Source organism: Erpetoichthys calabaricus, chromosome 9 (genome assembly GCF_900747795.2).
Source record: "Erpetoichthys calabaricus chromosome 9, fErpCal1.3, whole genome shotgun sequence".
Taxonomy (NCBI): Eukaryota; Metazoa; Chordata; class Cladistia; order Polypteriformes; family Polypteridae; genus Erpetoichthys; species Erpetoichthys calabaricus.
The window spans coordinates 44,371,490-44,394,072 of NC_041402.2; the positions used below are offsets into that span (position 1 = coordinate 44,371,490).

Below are 22,583 nucleotides of genomic sequence, written 5' to 3' on the forward strand. Positions count from 1 at the left end.
GGCTGTAGATGCTGCTGAAATGTCTGATAAAGGCAATTTATAGTATGATGGAATGTTATCCAATCACAAAATAGTGACAGACTGATAAAGGTGGTGATTAATGCATGGACCGTTTTCAATAACGCTACATCTGAATCTGTGTAGCAAGAAATGCTGCTGCTATTCACAGAATGTCCAGAGATCAAAGCAGATAAGAGTTAAAGGCTCAATTATTAGACCCACAGTAGAAATGGAACAAGACCTTTTGCTTTACCAAAAAACTGACCAGTCCCAGTGTTTAAAAGATAATTGCTTTTAAAAGGAAAATTTTACTGATGAAGTTTGAGTTGAAACGAGAAAAAAATAACAAGGCTGAAATTAATAGCATTCAGACAACGAATAGTCAAAGCAAACTCTTTCTTAATCGCAACTGATAGCAACCTCCTATTGTAGTTTCTAAGAAGATTGGCACATGTCTTTTGATTGATCTTGGGCCATTTCTCCATGGCAGTTTGCAGCAGCTAACCCATATGAGATTTTTGTGCATGGACCTTAACCTTCAGATCCTACTAAATATTCTCCATAGGATCGACATCTTGGCTTTGATTAGACCACTCCAGGCATCTATTCCAGAAAGCAGGATTAATACGAATCTGGTTAAAGTAAGTTGGGATCCACAAAAATGGGACTAATTTTGTATCGGAAATCTTGGATTAAACCAGGCCTGCATTTCTATAACAAATTAAGACATTATTGCATGTTCTGTGAGGTCAAGGATGCAAATAACTTGCTAATCTAGCTTTTTGGAAGGGCCTCAGGGTTGGCCTTTTCTAGAAAGATTTGGCGAAATCTGGCTCAGTTACTGGGGCAACCTGCACTTTGAAACAAACCCACGAAAGAGCTGGTTTCTCATGAAGGATTTGTGCTTTTCAAATCTCCATAATTAAGGAACAGGGCAGCCATTGATAAAGTCTGAATATGTGCTGCCAGAATTTATCCCAGTGCACTATTTAAGAAGCTGAAAAAAAAAAAGATGAAATGTGAAAATGTCGTGCCCCTTGCTGAATGAACAACTGAGCAGCTCCTTCACCAAATGTTGCCTAGAAAAACTTAACCAGATGTTCTGGCATTCTGTTTTGTGTACAGGGCAGTGTTCTTCACATCATTGGGGATGCCATTCGTATTGGCAAAGCTATTGCAAAAGTGTGCTTAACTTTGAAACAGTGTCTGCACACATTCAGGTGACTTTCTGAAGTATTAATAACTGCTGTCAAATAGGAACTGTTAGCAGTGTAATGTTTGACATTTGTCTCGTTAATGACTAGAACAACTCTGTGTATGTATACTTTTTTGATGATATTAAAATTGCAAAAATGTAATACAATGTATTACATTTTGTAATGTTTCAAATAGAGCAATATCACCAGGGGGCACATTTTACCACACAGTTTACACAGATTTCATCAATTAACTCATTTGCATTCCTTCTTTGAGTGATATTCCTCCAGATTACCTTCCTTTCCTTAGCCTCTGCTTTTGCTGTGTTGCTCCTTTTGTCAGCTATGTTTATAATCTTCTACCAGCATCTCTTGCTCTACTGGCGTGAAGGTTGTTCCATCTGTTTCTGCAGCTTGATTGGCTGTTTTGTGATCGAATCATAAGGGCTTGTAAGTTTTGCAATGAATGTGTGTTAGTCAGGATCCAGCTGTCTGGAATTGTTTGAGCTGGTCAAAATCTGATATTCTAAAACAGGCTAATCCACTGGTGTGAAATTGTGTTCTAGCAACCCAGAATTTGTTCTGAGATCCAGGATTTTTTAATCTCGATTTCTAGAACAGATCTCAGGACCTTGATTTTTTTGTTGTCTTTTTTTAAAGATCTGTACCAACATTTTGTAATTTGGCTCATTATATTTTTGCTAGAAGACCCAATGGTGACCTCACATTATCCTTCAAAATGTCAGCATAATCTTCCTTCTTCATGATCCCATTTACCTCAACAAGGTGCATAAAGCAGCAGAATATCTCAACAGCATTGTGCTCCCTCCGCCATGTTTAATAGTGCAAACTGTGTTGTGTTTTTTAACTGTTGAAGGTATCTACCTTCCATGGGGGATAGAAACATCCAAGTTTCCAAACAGCTCCAGTTTTCTCTTGAGAAACACTTGGAAATTTGCTATATAGCCTTCCCCATTATGATAGGTATCCGTTTTTCTGAATTCCATACTTGTTTCTTTGGTTTTTGGAATGGTGGAAGAATATAAGAGCAGTTCCTCTCAATGTAGTCTTTGTCTGTAGCCCTGCTCATTTGAGTCAATTTAGTAGAGTTCAGTGCTAATTAGATAATAAAGTATCTATCTATCTCTATCTATCTATCTATCTGATTGGTTTATTCAAGTCATATGAGGTTCAGGTATGGTTTGAAAACTGAAAACTTTAATTTGCTACCTTTTTTTCCCCATAAGGAAATCACAAGGGGGGTGGCTAATAATTTTGACTGCCCCGATTTTCATTAAATGTTGTACAGCAATCTAGGAATTTTACTGTAAAATATGCTTAATAGGCGCCTTTACATTGAGTGTTTTACTCTGAGGTTTCATTTTTTTGTGTACAGGTTTTTCCTGAACTGTTTGAGCTTGTGAGCTTGGGTGATTCCTTACAGTATTTGTTCATAACTGACATGTTGGTTGTAATTATGAATGAGACCAGTAGAAGTGTACAGAGTGATTCAGCACTGCATTACACATTGACACCCAATTGTAAATTGAATACAGTGGTATCAGTAGTAGGGCTGAGCTGATGGTCAATAATGTGCTTCTCTGACTGGTTAAACGCATTGTCAACGTAAATAAAAGTTCTTGATTGGATGCAAACATTTACAGAAATTTCCTCACGTTCCTAAACTTTTTTTTTAATTTCATGCACCTCACAAGAAATTTGTCAGGCTCTTGGATTCAGTAGGAGGTGTGTAAGAGTCCCGTGTTAAGCTAGTTTAGCAGTAGCGTGCTGTAGCTGAGGAAAGGCAACCTGATGAATGCATCTCACACACACACTGTGAATGGAAAGAGTATAGGAATGTTTGTAGCATCAAGCCACCATGGTGCTCCTAGACTCCCATAGTGCCTCATATTTCTCACTTATTTAGGTAGGTCACTACGTTTCAAATGATCACCCATTGTGGTCACACAACTTGGAATTTTTTTTGCAACTCTGACAACTTTGCCCCTTTTAAAGAATTCTCTGAAGCCGCTCATTTGTGCAATGTTATGTCTACTTATACTTTGAGTGAGTGATCCACAGTCTAATGCACCATGTCAGCGATGTTACATTATTTTTCATTCCTCCATCCGTTTTCTTAACCAATTTATCCTCTGTTAGGGTCACAGGGCAGCTGGGGACTGTCCTTGTGATGTTGTCCTTTTACTTGATCTATTCATGAAGATTCAGCTGCCAGACACAAAGTTGTCGTGACGGTGCTTATTTGGTCTTGTGGACTGCTTGAAGGGAATTGTCAACCTTTGATTTAATGTTAGTGTATTGCTGTGATGTGATATATACACATGCTGCAACCTCCAAGGTGGAGCTACCCACCCTGTTGTGTAAATGTAATAACAAACTGGGAGGAGAAACAAGATGCTGACTGAATGGAGTACTGCTAGTAATTTGGTTCCACTTCAAGCAGGCAAATAGGAATTTAATTGTACTTTGTACGTGACATAATACATCTCATAAGCTGATTATAGACAAAAAAAAAAAGGCACTATTTTAAGTCCATACGATTGCCCTCCTCCATGCGCATTGTACATCAGTATGCCGTTTGCACACAACTAAAAATAGCAAAATCTGTGTCATAGTTAGGTTCCAATGAAATACAACAAAGTGTGATTTATTTTTTTTTATAACACTTGCAGAATCATGTCAGAAAGTAGTTGAAATAGATCAACTGAGTACTTGTAGTTTTCTGATGGTATACATTTCTTCAGATCCATTTTATGAGACTAGTCTTATTTTAGAGTTTCATGCTAATATGGCATTGTGATTTGTAGCAGTTTTTAAATTGAGTCACCTTTGGGTACTCATAATAACAGTACTAAATACTGCTAAATGGGCTGAGTTGCAGCAATTTGAGACAAACTAATGCATCCTGAGCTAAAATGCCTGTGCACCATTCTCCCACCACTCCCTCACTGTTAAGTGTAGAAATTCCACAATACATGGGTAGCACAGCTGATTACTCATAATCCATAAGTACTCTCCACCCATATACAACCCCCCTACATCTTTGTTGTTTTGAATGATGTGAAGTTTAAGACCTTGCACAGCCCTAGTCAGTAGTGAAAAGTTTCTGTGTGTTGTGTTTTTCTTAGTTTTTGCGCATATTGTATAATAAGGCATAGGGCTGCAGCAATCAATTATTTAAGGAATTGAGTAATCTGCCATTCCATCTTTTGGATAAGAAATACTTTAGTAAATATACGAAAAAGAAAAAAAAGATATGTCTTCAAATTAACAGCTGACTGATTTCCTTTTTAGAAAAACCAACACTTTTATTGCTTAAATTGCATACAATAAAATTATTTGTTAAAATTAAACCCATTTAGTGCATTTAAGTGCCATATTACATTCTGGGTTTTAAAGAAAACCTTGCCTGATTCGCAAAAGTAAATAAAATGCAAAAAAAAAAAAAAAAGTATACATACAGCCTAAAACTAAGGCATAAATCAGAAATAATAACACATAAAAATTACCTTATAAGTTGTGCAACTTTCAGAACAAAAAAAGTTTCAACCTAACTACAACTCAGGCATAACATAAGCCTTTACTGTCTTCTTGAAAGGCTTTCTGGCATTTTTAGGAGGCAAAAAAAAAAGTTCAGACAGGATAGTATCCCCTGAAGTGGATATGGTGTATGCTTGTGTATGTAAATGGCCATCATATTGATTTACATATTTAATTAGGTATTACATAGTTAATGTACATGCTTTACTAGCCTTCATCCCGACTAGCCATCATACTGTTTTACGTCGAATACTTAGTATACTAACATTTTCTAGTGTCAGGTCCGCTCTTTGGACTGGATGCTTTCTGTTGAGTTGCTGAATCATTGATGTTGTGCTATTTTAGTACACTAGTTTGGTTTTTACAATAGACACACTGTACAGAGTTTTTTCCAGCTTGAAATGATCACAAACTTTTGAAGTATTGTCTTTTTCTCAGGCCTGCTTCTTTGCTTCATTCCTCACTACTTTCTATCTTTCTCTTTTTTGCAGTCCATGCAATCAAATCACATCCTCACCTCAGCTATCCACAGCATAAGCGAGTTATGTGACTCTAATAATCATCCATGTGAAACACGCCGAGTTTGCTGAGGTGTAGTTGTATGGATTCAACGAAGCTTCAGTGGAAATAATTTGCTTTGATGATTTGTAGTAATTGAATTATTCTAGCTTCTTAAGGAATTGTTTCAGCCCAAATTTGGAAGCTATAAGTTGAAATGATTTTTTTTTTCTTTTTTTTTTTTATTATAAAAGAATGGTTCAGTGGTAGGTATAACCTTTTTCTTAAATTGTGTTTTTCTCCCTAATGTGTGTTCTAGACTTAAAAAAAAAAAAATGCCATATGCAGATGCCTCCCTTTACAATATGGCCTGCACAGTGTTTTGATGGCATTTGTATTTACATTACCATTTGCTCGGGTACCGCTATGGTTGTGTTCGCCTCAAATACTGAGAAGTGATGGCTTTTGTTCTTTCTCTTGCCACTGCTGCTGCTATTACCATAAAAAATAAAAAAGGTAAACACAAACATGTATTGCCCAGAGTTGTTAATGTAAGCTTGAAATAAATTTTATTTGAGTTCATTTAAATCGATTTTTTTTTTCCAGCTAATTTTAACAACCCTAGCTTACACAAGTGTCTTTACTTTGAACTTGAATGTTTATGTACTAAACATGCATTTAATGATCATGTAAAATAGTGTTGTTCTATATTCTCATTTGCAGATGATAATGTGATCTGGCCATCAATTTTTCCCAAACCCTGAAGGTTGTTTTTTTTTTTTTTTTAACCCTCCTCAGTGATTCTTATTTGGGTTTTTTGTTTTTTTATTTCTTTTTTGTAAAGCTGGTCAGGAAGCTGCAGGGTGAACTTTAGCTTTTCAAGTTGGCAGATCGATTTAAAAAGATAACCAGTTTAAAACACACACAGGGTCAGAAGCAAGGATATGCTTGCGATTGTGTTATTGTAAAGTGAGCCTCTAAAGAGACACTTTTGGTCCAGGCCATGTTGAGCGCCTGTGGAGAAAACAATGTAGCCAGTGTGATTACATGCGAGAAATTACCATTCAAAAATTAAATATAGCAAACACTGCTAATGAAAGAATTGAATGGAATCAAAGAAGTGGTTTGATAACGACACCGCATGTGCTGTATTTATTAAATACATTGCAGGCAAACTTAAAGTGCAAAAGAAAATTTATATTTAATTCATTACAGACCGTGGAACTGGTGTATTCGGAAGAGATAATGTGCTCGTGCTGCAGGCATATTTCTTCTGGTGTACCTTTTGAACAGCCTTGGTGGATCAGCAGGGCTTAAACATTGTTTTGCTCAGGTACTACTAAACACAAAATGCGCTCTTAAGAATGCAGGCAGGCATAAATGATTGCAGATCATTCATTGTATTTCCTGCTATGTGAAAAGGAGGTATTGTGAAGCAGAGGAGGAATGGTGATTGGCATTTTTCCACTTTTACTGATCATAGTAATACTGATTTAGGCCTTTTGAAACATGTAAAACCAATAGGAACTAAATTCACTGTGTCATGTTAAATTTATGTATATGATCTTGCTCAGACTGACTTGGACCTTGAATTTCTTTGGTTTAGGAGAATCGCAGTGTTTCTATTGTTTGAGTCATAATTTTCAAGTTTAATCCCTAGTAATGAATCGCTACTTCAATTATAGGTCTGCCGCTTAATGTCCATAATACATTTGGTAAAATGGGATATTTCGTGATTTGAGCATTGTGAGAACTCCATATTATATACAGTTTTTAGCAAAGCTATATGTGATAGTATAGTGTGCCTGTTTTGGCTAAACACCTAGAGTTAAAACTACGGTGTCCTGAAGACGCACGATATGTGGGATTGGGTGTTGCTGCCTGTGAGACGATGCATTTGCTGTTACACCGTATAACATTTTGTTTATAAGAAAGGAAAGTTCACATTCAAATAACAATTGAAATTATAATACAATATTGGCAGCTCAATCACTTTGTATACAGCAAACATGAGATAGATATGTTGTATACATAGCTGTTGTGTTCACTATATCCACCACCCTGTTTTCTAATCAGGAATTCTCAGCTCTAGTACATTATGTGACCATGGACGTATATGCGGTCGTAACTGCCCGAAAGGAAGTTATGTAGCACATACAAGTTTTGACTGCCAATACAGCTAAGTTTGATTATTTTTTGGAAGATTGGGTGGTGTTGAATTGTTTGACAGCTCAACATGCTGAATGTCCATATTCAGAAACTTTGCTTATGTTCAAAGGTATATAAAGAATGAATTTGACAGACCATAACTGATCCCTATAGTGTTGACTACCTTGGATTCTCCATGACTGTTTGCTCTGTGATGGCTAACTTTTTCTTTTTTTTCCCATCGTTGGCTGGAGTTGGGGTCAACTTTAAGAACTGTCCTTCCAGAATAAAATTCTGCAGAACATCTCTTCAGTGTGGCTTGTGACGGAAATGACCCAAATATACATTCACTAGTAATTCCTTTGTTACAAAGGTGTGAGTGTAGTTTATCTTGGCAGATTCTGAAAATTAACAAACATGCGGCTTTATTTTCCATTTTCTTTGGAAGTAGATCATCAATTTTTCTCCTTTGTGTTGGTTTCGTCTGTTAATCGTCAGTCAAGGCTACAGATTTAATTGCATTTTTTATAATGACTGGTCATGTTGAGTGACTTATTTCTCATTTTTAATAAGGAAAGATGGATGGCTTCAGGAGTTCTACTTTTTGTTTTGGCAAAAATAGACATAAAAGTCATGATACAACAAACTTCTCCAAGGAAAAGTGGACGATCATTTTTACAATGCCAACTTAGTCTACAGTTGACATGTTTAGTAAAGCTTACAACCAGATCCCTTAAAATGTTTGCTTTTTTTAATCCAATTACTGTGCACTTTGATCTCGAAAAGTACTTGGAGCAATTTTTTTGAGTGCTTCTCCTTTGCCCTAAAAGTATTATTTTGCACCTGATTCTATCCCATTCACCCTTAAAACCTGATATCCCGGACTGTTTATTGTTAAGACCTTTTCATTAAAGCAAAAGAAAAATAACTAATAAAAGGAAAATCAGAATTATGAGTGTTTTATAACCCAAACTTTAAAGAGCTTCATCAATCAAATGCTGGCTCCCACATTTAAACTGTCTTCTGTTGCTGCTGGCTTGACACATAATTCCTAAAACAATCAGATGTAATTAAAACTATTCAATCTACAGTTATTAGAATATTACGTCTGTAAGAGAGAGATAAGAAGACAAATTAGGTGGGTCCTGACAGTCCTGTAAGCTGTACTGGAGCTGCTTTTCCAGGTGTCATAGTGTTAACAACACTTTAATATCAGTCAAGTTAACCACATTATTAAACTCTTAGTAATGATAAAATAACTTCTGCTTGTAGCAGAAGTTGGTGTCATGCTTCAAAAATGTTGGTGTGTGCTGTTTTTCTACCTTAACAGATTTCACCATTGCATAATAAATACACTCTAGCTCTGCTGTTATCACCTAAATAATAAATATATTTCCAACTTCTGAGGCTCTGAAATGTAGTTGCGTCTACCTGCTACCTCTGTTACAAGTAAAGGTCTTGTACTAGTCCTGTCTCCGTTACATCTTAAATTATGAATATACTTGGGTAGGTATTCTATTGTAAGGACATGGTATAGACTCATTATTGCATAAAAATAAATATAGGGGTTGTGAAATGTAACATTGTTGTTCAAATAAAATTCAAGTGTGTGAAAATCTTATGTAAAGATTAGGGATGCTCTGATCACCTGCTGATCTAAATTTGGCTGATTTTTCAATAAAGACTTGATCAGTAAATTGGCCGATCACAAAAGACGATTGTTTCAGCCCGTTTTTCTAAGCTTTGTGATAACTTCATTCCAGTGCTCCTTTACACAATTTATTACGGTAGTTGAGCCATTGTAGTTTTTTGCAGCCTAATTCCTGGAGTGTAAACCAAGACCAGCAAGTCAAGGTTTCTTTTACCAATATGGCAGAGAGCGAGAAACAAAAGGAATATTAATTAGCCTTAGATCAACTGAGGAAAAGGAGTTGGATGAGTCATCCTCCTATGCAGTTAAACAGCAAGAAAAGCTAGTTTAATGAATTCAGACCTTATTTAGTTTGATTGGTTTAAGTGCATCAAGTTTACATTTTTAATTGGAAAGTGAATTAAAGAAGAATTTTAAATTGCTGCTCAGTAAACAAAAGGCTTGTTAGCTTAACAGCAATTGTATCTTTTACTTATAAACCTTAATCTTGTGCCTTCTAGATATACAACTTAGGAATATTTGATATGTTTGCAGTCTTTATTCAACAGCTTTATACTGTGTTCATTTATTGCTGTGTGTCATACAGCATACGTTTTGGTAAGAAACAAGTACTACATAATTAAAGCTGTAATCCATGTTAAAGTTCTAGGGGCTCTGCCCCCTGCTCGCTTTGCTCACCAACCCCCATGCGAGCACTATGCGCTAGCCACTTCGTGGATCTGCTGCTCATATATGGGGAAGCGGATGTGTAATTTAAACAGATTATTTTCATGGGAATTGTTACATATGCATAATAGAACTACTTTACATTACAGCGAGTTATTAACCATAGTGTAAAAAAAAAAAAAAGATATTTAATGTTGCGTTAGAGATATTCGTGGCATTATATGTTTTAGTTCTGTTTGGCTTTGAAATTAACACGCAAATACTTTTACTGTAAAACTTCAGTAAAAACAATTTTTTGAATGAACTTTTCATCAATATTGCATTGAATTTTGATACCGAGTTTGGACTTGCATCGTGACAATGCAACGTATAACTGCCCATGAGTGAATTTCATTCCTTTTTCTCTGATAAACAGACTTTTTCGAATGTTTGTCCCTGTGATTTAATTGTCATAGCAAAAGCTATTCTAATGGAGAAACTGTAAACGTTTTAATATGAATGGCATATCAAGATCTCCTTTGCTGTCTGTTATCCGCGGAAGATGTACTACATTACCTTTCTTGTCACCTGTTAAAATTTTTCATGTCAGAATTGTTCAACCAATTTTGAATACAACTAATCTTGTCCTATTGCAGAGTCTATCATTCATACATAAATTGCGCAATAACATTACGATACATCCTCCTTTCAACAGTAATTCAGCCGGTGGAAGACCGGACGGTGTTAATGGCTGTAGATATTCTACGAGATATTGAAAGTTTATGTTTTCATCTTCCGCCCCATCTCCACCAACTCTTTCAGCATAGTCTATTGATACTCATTTAACCGTTTTGCTGTGTGACCGATCGACAATTTTCGTGTAAATTCGTTTCACTTCATTTCTCCGTGCTAGGATTGCCTGTGTACTCATTTCTTCTGTTGATAACCCTTCAGTATGGAATTCTTCAATAAGATTTGGACATAAGTCTTTTATTGGGAACTTAAAGTAAGGGAAACGAAAACATTTATAAGAGCTAAGAACATAGGAACTGCCTGACAAAAATTCACACAAATGAGAGGTGAGAGGACTGTGGGCATGGTTTAAAATGGTTGAGAGGAGGGCGGGACTTGGAAAAAATCTCTTGGCAATAGTCTCATCAAGATTTTTCTTTTATAGTATATGTATTTTAAGGAAAGTTTACAGTAAGTGCTTTTATAGTCCCAGAACAATAAACCTACAGAATTTCATTTCGTTAAAAAAAAAAAAAAATGAACCGTTGACCCGAGGTCTATAGTTTCATTCTAAAAGTAAATTTTTGGACATAAAACTTCTATGCATGTGCTTATGCAGGAGCTTAGTGTAAATAAATAATTTTTTTAAAGGGAAAGAATTTTCTTCATTGGCTGATCAAATATGAAATTGGTGATTGGCATGGGCTTTAAGAAACTTGAAAAGAGCACCCCTAGTAAAGACAAAAATTAACATTAAATGTAAATTAAATAGTTGTTTCTCCTCTCCCTAAATTTTATATGCAGTACTGCAGTATTTTGCTGATCTGTTGTTGCACATTTCCAGGGTTGGCATATTAGTATTTTTAAATAATTAGCTTGTACCATCATTAGCAAAACTACCAGCTGCCTTCTGTAACAAACCCCTCGGTGGGTTTTTCTAACCCATGGATTCCTGCAGGGCAACAACCAAATAATCATTTGGTTCAACAACTATGGCAAGAACCAGTCGTGACCCAAATAATTTTATACATGACTTGTAAACTATTTTTTAGTGTTTGCTTTTGTAATAATACATTTTTAAAAACTGGTACCCTCAAACATCCCAGGTTTACTGCTGTTTTTATGCTAGTACTGGTAAGCATCCATTGAAGCAAACAAAGGCTGGATTCCTTTTCTCTTTAAAGACAGGGAAAAAACTGCCTTTTTTGTTTTATGTGTGTTTTCTTACTGTAAGAAACCTCCATTGTCAGCTGTGCTCATTTTAGCTATCACACCCAACAAGCAAAGCAGTTTCATACGTAGTCTACATCTAGGTCAGCTGCACACATGACATGCACACCCTGAAACAATGCAACTGATTAAGGTTACTTGTATTACATTTTGTAAAGAAAAGAGAACCAGTTTATTTTGGTTATGTATGTTGTGTGTTAGTGTATGTACTATATTTATTCACAGCTAGTTTGAGTCTCTCTCTCTTTTTTTTTTTTTTTTATACATCTACCTCTCCCGGTATATTGCCTATGCAGTTCAAGCCCTACGATGAGGTGTCAACAGTAAGTACAAGCATGCTCTTATTTGCTTTTATAGCCTCTTTAATACTAATTTAATATAGTTTCATATATTTTCTTAAATTTTATAAAATGAGTTCTGGATGATAAAGCGCAGCTTCTCCTCAACCAGCAGTCTTGTCTTTCACAAGCATGCCAAGAATGCTGTCTGTCAAAACTTCTACCGTTGAAAAATGCTCCTCTCAAACCCCCACCCCCTTCAGAGTAGTCTAGCCAATATGCCTTTGCTTATCCCTAGAAACGGTGGCATGTTTGTCCATTAGTTTGATTCTGCTTAACCCTAAAACACTTAGGGATGCTCCAGTCTAAAATTGATCGGTGATCTGTAAGTTGGCTGATCACAATGCTGGTCATTTCAGTCCCTGCTTTTCTAAGCTTTACTTTAGTTGCAGTGCTGCATTATGTAAGTTATTACAGTAGTTAAGCCAGTGCTGTCTTGTTGAGCAGCAATTCGAGGCGTGTTTTAGCAGTAAAAACTTTTCCATATAGCAGAGGGTAAGAAGTGATTGGAATATTAATCTTTACGTTAAAGAAAGTGGCAAAATAAACTCCTGAGAAAAATTAATTGGGGTAGTCATCCTCTGCACTTAGACAAATGAAAAGAAAAACAACTTTACCGATTTTAAGACCTTTTTTTAGTCTCTGTTTGGACTGTGTGCTTGTTCACAAGTGAATCGGCTCACATTTTTAATTGGAAATTGAATTAGATAAAGAAGAAATTGAAATTGCTGCTTAGTAAACAATAGGCTTGTTAGCTTAAAAGCAAATGTATCTTTTACTTGTAAACATGTTAAGCATGTTAGTCTTCTGAACATTCGATTCATTTACAGCTTTTTTTTTTTTTTATTAAAGATTTGTAATGTGTTTATTATTTGTTGCTTTGCATTACATAATTAAAACTCTAACCCATACTTATAATAACCCCAAGAATTATGAATGCCTAGCTCAGGGGTCTGCAACCTTCACTATGAAAAGAGCCATTTTGCCCCCTCTTCCTCCGAAGAAAAATAGTCTGGAGCCGCAAAACATAACACAGCTGATAAACTTTTAAAAGTTTTAATCTTTTTTAAGATTTTACATGTTACAACCACGGTATACAACAAACAGAAGTGCAGTGTGCATGTGTAGGGCTACTTTGAAATAAATTAAACTGAACTATGCAGGCCTATTTGGGTCCTTCCTATACCTGTGTAAAATTAAAATAAAAACTAGCCCACTTTAATATAAATAAAACATTTAGCTGTAGCTTAGCAGCTTTAAAAAAGTAAACATAAAATTCCATTTCAGTGTGCTGAATCAACTGAAGCACCTGAACATACAAAAAAACCTACATCAGCTCCGGGTCCGAAATGAATGTGTTTTGTTTTTCTGAAAAATAATAGCTTATTAAATGCTATTGTTGTCACCTGTTTAAAGTGACTTCTGTTTCTGAAGTTCGCTGCTGATCATCTCTATGTCAGGGCTGTACAATGTGACTTTGACCTTCACACAGGACTGCAGGCTCTCATGTGTGAGGCGGGAGCGATATTTGGACTTTATGAAGTTCATGCTTGAGAAAACTTGCTCACTTAAGTATGTTGAGCCAAAGATGGACAGGACTCCAAATGCATATTTTTTCATGTTCATATACGTTTCGGGAATGGCACTCCATGTGTTGAAAACAAATTTGTCGGGTTTGGGGAGGTTTTAAATATCACTCCATTTGTGCTCTTTAGCGAGAGTAGCCTTCTGACGGGTGACTTCTTCAAGATTCGCTGTCAGGCATTTGAACTTGGACACCCATTAATCTTTATCTGCTATGTCGTCCAGTTAAATTTCTAGATTGGGCTTACTTACTTCTGTGAATGCGGATGTGTTCAGCAGGGATGGGTCGACGTCCAGGGGTGTGACAGGGAAGGAGAGAGTGTTTTTTTCCTTTCTGAACTCACTGAATCTTTCTCTAAATGCAGCTTGCATTTTCTGAGCAATTTCCCGTTTGTTTTTAAAGTCGGAGAATAGATGCTCTGATATTTTTATGAACGATTCTTTCATGTATTCTCCGTCTGTGAACGGCTTACCCCTCCTTACGATCTCTTGAGCTGCCACAAAACTAGCGGCTGTAGTTGACTGTGTAGAAGTGATCCACTTTTTGAAAGTATGTTTGCTCTGTTCAGCTTTCCGTTGCAGTTCCGAAATTGCTCTCTTTCGCTTATCTTTTCGCTTATTTTCAGTGAATGCTGAGAGCTTGTTTTGAAAATGTCTTTCAACGTTACATTTTTTGTTGTTCGATAATTTATCGCCACATATTAAGCACACCGGTAAGCCAGCGTCGTTGGCGGTGAAGGCAAATGCTTCTGTCCACGCAGAATTAAACTCTCTAAATTAGATGTTAAAATGTATAACAGTAGTAGTAGTAGTAAATAAACATATATATAAATACAAGTTAAATTAAGAAATTGCCATCATTCATTTTCATGGTTTTTATTTTTTTGTCAAGGCCAAAGGGAGCCACTACAAGGAGGCTGAAGAGCCGCATGTGGCTCCAGAGCCGCGGGTTGCCGACCCCTGGCCTAGCTGATGCACTTAAGGAAAAAACACACTTGTAAAAATATGCATTTACTGTGGGAGGAAACCGGAGTACCCGGAAGAAACCCACGCAGACACGGGGAGAACATGCAAACTCCACACAGGGAGGACCCGGGAAGCGAACCCGGGTCCTCAGGTCTCCCAACTGCGAGGCAGCAACGCTACCTGCTGCGCCACCGTGCCACCCTATAGTGGAATTAATGATTAAAACCTACAAGTGCAGGTATATTTACATTTTAAGCCATGCCAATTAATTGATTGTGAAAAAAAAAAAAAAAGAAAAATATATCGATTTAGAGAGTGAAATGTTGGGGGGAAAAAAGGTTTTTAAAAAAAAAAAAAAAAAAATTTAAACAATGTGAGATTGTAATTAATGAGAAACATTTTTTTTAATACCATGTATTATGGGTACATATTTTTGTACATATTTTATTAGTACAAGTATGTATTTTAAGGGAAGTTTATTTTAGTGTTTTTATGTTCACCGAAAAATAAGCCTACATAACTTCATTTTGTTGTTAAAAATGAACAGTTTAAACCTGTGGTCTTTAATTATAAAAATACATCTTAATATAGGACATAAGGCTTCTGTGTGTCTGGTTATACAGGAGCTTAGTGTAAAAAGTTATATAATGGGGGGGAAACAAATTTGAATCGGAATCAATCAAGTAACGTGATTGGTGTTGAGCTTAAAATACCTAATCAGAGCATCCCTATAATGCACATTGTAATTTCAGTTACTTGCTACTTGCTGATTTAAAAACCTGAATCCCTACTTTTAAAGCATTGAGGCCAATACGAAAATTCTGCTGATAAGGTAGAGGTGTATGTGTATACAAAGTTCCTGAATGTGGTGTTTTTTTAAAGGCATGTCTGAAAATTTCTAATGCCTTCATTGTGTAGGAAGATTGCTCATTGGGAGTGATAATCATGTTGGCATTTGACAGCTGAACCTGAAGGTTGTTAAATAAAGAGTGCTGACTTGTGCCCGTACATTTTGAAGGGGAATACTTAAATTGCCTTGTTAAATCATCCTGCAAACCTCAATGGAATTTTGGGACAGTTCAGTAGTTGCTTAGAGTCGTACAGAAAGTTGTCAAGCTTTTATCTAAATGTTTGAAATTGACATGAAAGATGTAGTCTGTGTTCATTTAAATTTAAAATGTCATGGGTAAATTAGGAAGCAAAACTTCCAGTTTATTCCTTTGTGACGGGCATCAATAATTAAGTAGTTATTCGGCATTCTTGTAGCACACTACTGCATTTATGCTTTAAGAACCATACCAAAAAAGTTATTTCTCTATGCTACCTTAGAGAAAGGGACCAGACATGTCACAAACAACCCCCAAATTAATTCCATGTGATTGGTTAAAATGGGTTGTTGAGTGTGTGCATAGATGTGCTCTGTCACTTGTATACGGTTGCTGTTGGTAGTACTTAGTATCAAATGTGATGAGACACTTTTAATTGCTCCATTTGTGATATGGCCGAAGTGGTTTGAAAATACAATGGTCTGTATGCTAATACATTTGTATTGCTGGATATGGACTTTTCAAAAGAACACAGCCCTTGAATCAAATAATGCTTATTGAGTTTTTTCTCCCCTCCATTTTACCCACAGTGTATTATACTGAATGGTAATGATTACGTCTACTTCAAATACTATTTAATTCTCTCTTGAGCTGGGTCTTGGTGAAATTGTCCCTTTTTATAATTAAAATTTCACATTAGTTATACTAATGTTAGTCCTGAAATGCAGGCTAAAGAATGCAAAATATGAGGGATGGCATCATTATGGGCTAGTGCATGCACAGTGCAGTGGGTGGCAGCAAATTGTGTATGCAGAAAGGTAAGTTCAAATGCAAAATGAAACCTGTTTATTTATTAAAAGGCCTTGCTCTTTCGGTTTTGTTAAGCAGTTCGGCATGTGTTGCACTGGAGATGTTGCGCATGTAATAATGGTCAAGTGAAGTTAACCTGTTTGAAGTTGATTGATTGTTAATCCTTAAAATACCAAATGTTAATTGGGTATAAGGACTTTTGTTTGGTTCATCTTGCTAAAACAGTAGTGATTCTTGTTCTTTGCTACACATGGAACAGAACTTTGTACTCTCGTGTTACTCACTTAGGGATTTTTCCTTAAGACAAGGCCAGGTGCACAAATACATAGTGCTTGTATAATAGTTTAATTCCCCCCATTGTCAGTTTGAATGATACCCTCATGTGCATTGAGTTACTCAAAACTGTGGTTGCCTCTCACTGCTAAAAACCACGATTCCTATGTGTCTTCAGATTTGAATTAATCATAATTATCATAAATTAAAAATTACAAACTGTATGACTGCCATTGGGGTGCTTGTTGCTGTACTAAGGAAAATAAAAAATGTTACTTTTTAGGTAAAGTAATTGAACTATAATTTGTTGTTTATTTGAGCATGTCTTTACTATTTTATGTGTATGTTTTAAGGTCAAAGTAATGGAGCTTGACCAGTCTGAAGCAGTTGTGGAAGAGGGAGAAACCTTCTGTAAAGGAAAAGAGCGCAAAACATACCAAAGGAGAAGAGAAGGATGTCCTGAAGAAGATGGATCCATCATTGTACAGGGTGTGCCTGATGGGACAGATGATCAAGCAGAGATAGTCCAAGAGGTGAATGTGAACAGCAATGTGGAAATGGTAATGATGGAGCAACTGGACCCCACACTGCTTCAGATGAAAACTGAAGTAATGGAGACATCCGTTCACCAAGAGATTGTTGAACCTACAGTGGATGACACCCAAATCATTACCCTGCAAGTAGTCAACATGGAAGAACCATCAATCAATTTGGGTGAACTGCAGCTGGTACAAGTGCCAGTGCCAGTTGGTGCTGCAAGTGTAGAGGAGCTTCAGGGCTCCTATGAAAGTATACCTAAGGAAGGTGAGCCTGTAATTTGTCACACCTTGCCTTTACCTGAGGGGTTCCAAGTGGTGAAAGTTGGAGCCAATGGGGAGGTGGAAACAGTAGAACAAGAGGAGTTGCATCACCAACAGCAGCTACAAGAACAGCAACATCCAAATGATGACACAACGTGGGTAAAAGATCCAGATTACCAACCACCAGTAAAGAAGGTCAAAAAAATTAAAAAGAGCAAATTGCGATACAATACAGAGGAGGGAAAAGACATGGATGTGTCTGTGTATGATTTTGAAGAGGAACAACAGGAAGGGTTGCTTTCTGAAGTTAATGCTGAAAAAGTGGTAGGAAACATGAAACCACCCAAACCAACAAAAATCAAAAAGAAAGGTAAGACTGGTACTATGTCTTTTGGTATTGTGGGTAGTTATTTAGTTTAAAGTCATTTCCAGGAGAACTGATTCTGATCCTAGGCTGGTTACTTTTTTGTGTAGAGTTTGCATGTTCTATAATTTTTATTTGGCTTTTCTCCCATACTCCAGGTGTGTGTGTGTGTTTGTCTGTCTGTGTCTTTAGCTTGTTAATTGGGGAATTTTACAGTATTTCCAGCCTTTGTGAATGTCTTCAGGTGTACTATTTCCAAAAACCTGGTGGCCCATTTAGTGTTGATTATGTTTGTGGGGTGGGCTGTGTCCTTGTGGCTTCCCAAGCCTGAACTGGATTAAGCAGGTTTGGAAGGGGTTTGATAGATGAAATTAAAATGAGTTGTTGGGTTTTGTGAAGTGTCCTTGCAAACCTCTGTACAATTAATGTAGTTTTATTGCTGTGCACAATGTAATTTTTATTTTATTTTTTTTAAACTAGGTGTGAAAAAGACGTTCCAGTGTGAATTATGTAGTTACACGTGCCCTCGGCGTTCAAATCTGGATCGTCACATGAAGAGCCACACTGATGAGAGGCCACACAAGTGTCACCTTTGTGGAAGGGCATTTAGAACAGTAACATTGTTAAGAAATCACCTAAACACACATACAGGTATGAGACGGTTGAAAGCAAAATTTAAATGCTTTGTCTGCATCCTGGAAACCTCTGTGATGTTCAGTTATTCTGTATGCTTAAAATACAATAATGTAAAACTTTTTTTTTTTTTTTTCCCCTTTTGTTGCCCTTTTTAGGAACTAGGCCGCACAAATGCCCTGATTGCGATATGGCCTTTGTTACTAGTGGTGAGCTAGTTCGACATCGTCGGTACAAGCACACCCATGAGAAACCCTTCAAATGCTCAATGTGTGATTATGCCAGTGTAGAGGTATTGTCTTCTTTGTTCTCTCTAGATTGCTTGAAATGTAGGTCATCAGTCATTTTCTAACCTGCTTAGTACCTGAACAGGGTCCTGCACCAGAATGGGGTTTCTTAAAGAAGCTGCCCAATGTCATCTTCTGTTTTTTGGCTGGTACTGGTGCTCTTCCCTCAGCTTCAGCTGTACTGACAGAGCACTTCAGCTACTGGACTTCACATGGCATCAGCTTTCTCTGGTTTCACATAGCATGTTTTAAAACAAGGATCAAGGAGAGGTGATATGTCCACAAAGTTATCGATCTCGGTGTCTTCATATTTGTCAATCAAGTAGCTGATGACAGCACTTGTTCTTAGTGAGTTCCATCTCTCTACCCCCCTCCAACAGTCTTGTTTGAAGTTATGGTTTAAAATAATAATATATGGTTGGGTGGGACACAATCTGTAGTGGTTCCAAGGCCAAGAGACTGCCCAACCCCCACTGGGCGTTCTACCTAACAAATGATCTAAACCAGTCATTATGGTTTTCAGGCTTCAGGTGAAAGAATTTGATGATGGTCATGTGGACATCTAGGGTACTGCCTTCAATCCATCAGTGTAGGCACCACATGGTGCCTTCATCAGGTGGTGGTGACACAGAACACCACCACAGAAAACTGGAAAAAGAACCAGAGAGAATATTCGAGATTAGTATGGATTGCAGAGCTTTGATGAAACTTAAATGCACATATAGCTTAACAGGGATACACTGAATGAGAGAGCCATGTTAAAATAATGGGGTTTTAGCAGTTTTTTTAAAATGCTCCATTGTATTAGCCAGGCAAATTTTTATTGGTAAACTTTTCAAAATCTTTAGGTGCAAAACAGAAGAAGGCTACCTCACCACTTTTTAAGCTTAGCTCTGGGAATTATAAACAGATACTCATTTGAAGATGTAAGGTTACAACTTGGAATGTAAGGTGAGACATTCCAAATTTGTAAACCTTTAGCAGTATTTTAAATAAGTCAGTTCTGAATGGCATGGTTAACCAATGTAATGACATCAAAACTGGAGAGATGTGCTCAGATTTTCTTTTCCTAGGTATGATTCATGATGCTACTAATTTTTCAGCATCTTGCAAAGTTATAAGGGATCTAACTTTTGCTATATTCCTTAAGTGAAAAAAAATCCATCCTGGTAATTTTGATTAATATGAGATTTTAAAATTTAGGTCAGTGTCAATAATTACCCCTAAATTCTTTTACCTCTGTCTTGACTTTTAAGCCCAATGGATCATATTTATTTCTAATACCCTCATTACATCCATTTTTTCCAATAACTAAGATTTCAGTTTTTTCCTTATTTAGTATGAGAAAATTACTACTCATCCTTTCAGAAACACAAGTGAGACATTGGGTCAGTGTTGGTGCTATTGATAAATACAGTTGTGTATCATCAGCATAGCTGTGGTAGCTCACGTTTATGCTGTGAGATAATCTGACCTAATGGAAGCATGCAGATCGAAAAGAGCAGTAGACCCAGGACTGGTCCTTGTGAACACCATATAGAATGTCATGTGTTTTTGAAATATAATTACACAGCTAACAAAACATTTTCTACCTGTTAAGATTCAAACCAATTTAAGACATTTGCCAGAGAGGCCCACCCACTGACTAAGGCGATTTATATGAATATTGTGATCAATGTTATCTAATGGCTGCAATCAGATCTAAGAGGATGAGAACCGATAAACGGCCCCTGTCTGCATTTACCCGCAAGTCATTTACTGCTTTAACCAGTGCAGTTTATGTACTGTGATTTGTTCTAAAATCTGACTGAAACTTGTCAAGAATAGCATTTATTCAAGTGATTATTTAGCTGCATGATGACTGCCTTTTCTAGAATTTACTTAAAGGCAGGTCAGCAATAGGTCAAAAGGGAAGAGTCAAGATTATTTTTTCCTGACCCAGGGGTTTAACAGCAGTCTTAAGACTTTTTGGTATTGGATGCAAGTGGAGGGTTTGATTTGAGAAATTCTACATAGATCAGGTGAATTCAATTTGGTTAAAAAGGAATACCAGGATTTAATAGGCCAGTCTCCCGCTCACGTTGTGAAGAGGGGGGCTGAACACACCCCAAGGACTCGCGGTTGCTCCTCTGAACCCCCCAAGCCCCCAAATGATGACACATTAGGAAAGAAAGGTGTTTTTTTTTTTTATTTAAATATATAAAACCTCAGCTGCTAGCTTGCTGCTGCTGCCGTGCCGCATGGTCTGTATTTAGTGCAGCGCTTCGACATTTAAAAGCCTGTACAGCCACTGTCCTACTCTTTGTCTTGGTGGTTAAATCTTTTGGCACTCTTGGTTAGGTCTCGTCTTGCAGAATGTGAGTTCTTGATATTTTTTAGTTTATAATTTAAAAACGGGAGAATAATCTGAAAATCTAACAACATCACATTAAAGTTCATAAAACTCTGAAAAGATTGATACCAAACATATATATGTAGGTTTTAAAATAAGCCTGATTTTTATTTATATAATATAATATAATCTCTATCATTCATACACACACACACACACAGGTAAAATTCCGTTACAACGAATATCTTTACAATGGAATTTTCATTACAATTAAGTATTTTTATGGTCCCGACACCTTCCCCATATGACACGAGTCTATAGAAATCTCGTTACTACGAAGTACATTCAGCAGATACTTTCATTATAACGAAGTGCACAAAAGACCCTTGAAATGCTTCAATGAATCATCCACAGAGCAGTTAGTTCTGTGGCCGCAGCTCAGTTGTGCAGAATGATCACCAAAAAAAAGTTCTTTCTTCAAACTTTCCTCGTGCTGTTGTTTGTTTCCTGCGGTTTTCAGTGATACCTTTTTAGTTACTGCTCGTTAACATTTGAAAAACATCCATTGGAATTTAACTCATTGTCACCCTCCTATAGAAACGGCAGACACAAAAAAACGATTACCGTTCATATTAGAAAAAAAAAAAACTAACGTTTTACAGCTCTCAATTGCGGCAAAAAGAAAAAAGACGTTGCCAGTGAATTCGGAATTTCGCTATCGACGCTGTCAACTTTCTTGACAGACAGAGCAAAAAAAGTAGAAAAATCTCGGGTTGCAAACGTATGTGAACTGCTGCATTTGAAGACGTCGAAAAAGCTGTTTTTATGTGGTTCAGTGATTCTCGTTCAAGAAACATTCCTATTAATGCGGCACTCATTCAAGAAAATGTGAGGTTTGTAAACTCTCTTGGGACCTCCCACAACTGGACAGTAAGCAGAAGAGCGTCCCGAAGTGCGATCTCCACGTCTGTACGGGGCAATAGCAGATATGCTGCGTCTCTCCGCCAAAGTAAACTGTGTCATTCTTGGGTCAGATTTGCACAGAAACACAGAAGATTGTAGAGACATGAACTTTATTCAAACACTACAAACAAGCAGGTCTCTTTTTCAAAAGTTTAAATGTGCTCCTTGACAAGACACTGATGACAAATTCGTCTCACAATTAAAAAAAAAAAAAATGCAAACATATCTTCCACTTCAAAGGAGTGCGTGTCAGGAGGAGGACAGCGATAGAGAAAGGCAATAATAATAAGTGTTTGCATTTATATAGCGCTTTTCTCACTACTCAAAGCGCTCAGCAATTGCAGGTTAAGGGCCTCGCTGAAGGGCCCAACAGAGCAGAATCCCTTTTGGCATTTACGGGATTTGAACCGACAACCTTCCGATTGCCACCACTCTGCCCAACGGAGGCAAACAAACAATCCGTAACTAACAGGTGCTTTTGGACTTTTAAGTCTGCGAAGTACCGCCCGGATCACGCGATAGATAA

General features: G+C 36.9%; 1 protein-coding gene across 2 annotated transcripts in view; it reads left to right on the forward strand.

Moving 5' to 3' along the window:
* ctcf (CCCTC-binding factor (zinc finger protein)) overlaps positions 1–22,583 on the forward strand; it is a 66,068-nt gene that overhangs the window by 6,986 nt on the left and 36,499 nt on the right. The window contains exons 1-4 of one of the 2 annotated variants that reach the window (XM_051932352.1): positions 11,958–11,984; positions 17,032–17,848; positions 18,323–18,493; positions 18,634–18,767. In XM_051932352.1, the coding sequence (XP_051788312.1) occupies positions 17,041–17,848; positions 18,323–18,493; positions 18,634–18,767 (1,113 nt within the window). In that variant the 5' untranslated portion in view covers positions 11,958–11,984; positions 17,032–17,040. Of the gene's footprint in view, positions 1–11,957; positions 11,985–17,031; positions 17,849–18,322; positions 18,494–18,633; positions 18,768–22,583 lie in introns of those variants that run through there. The other variant, XM_028809413.2, reaches the window with a different exon arrangement.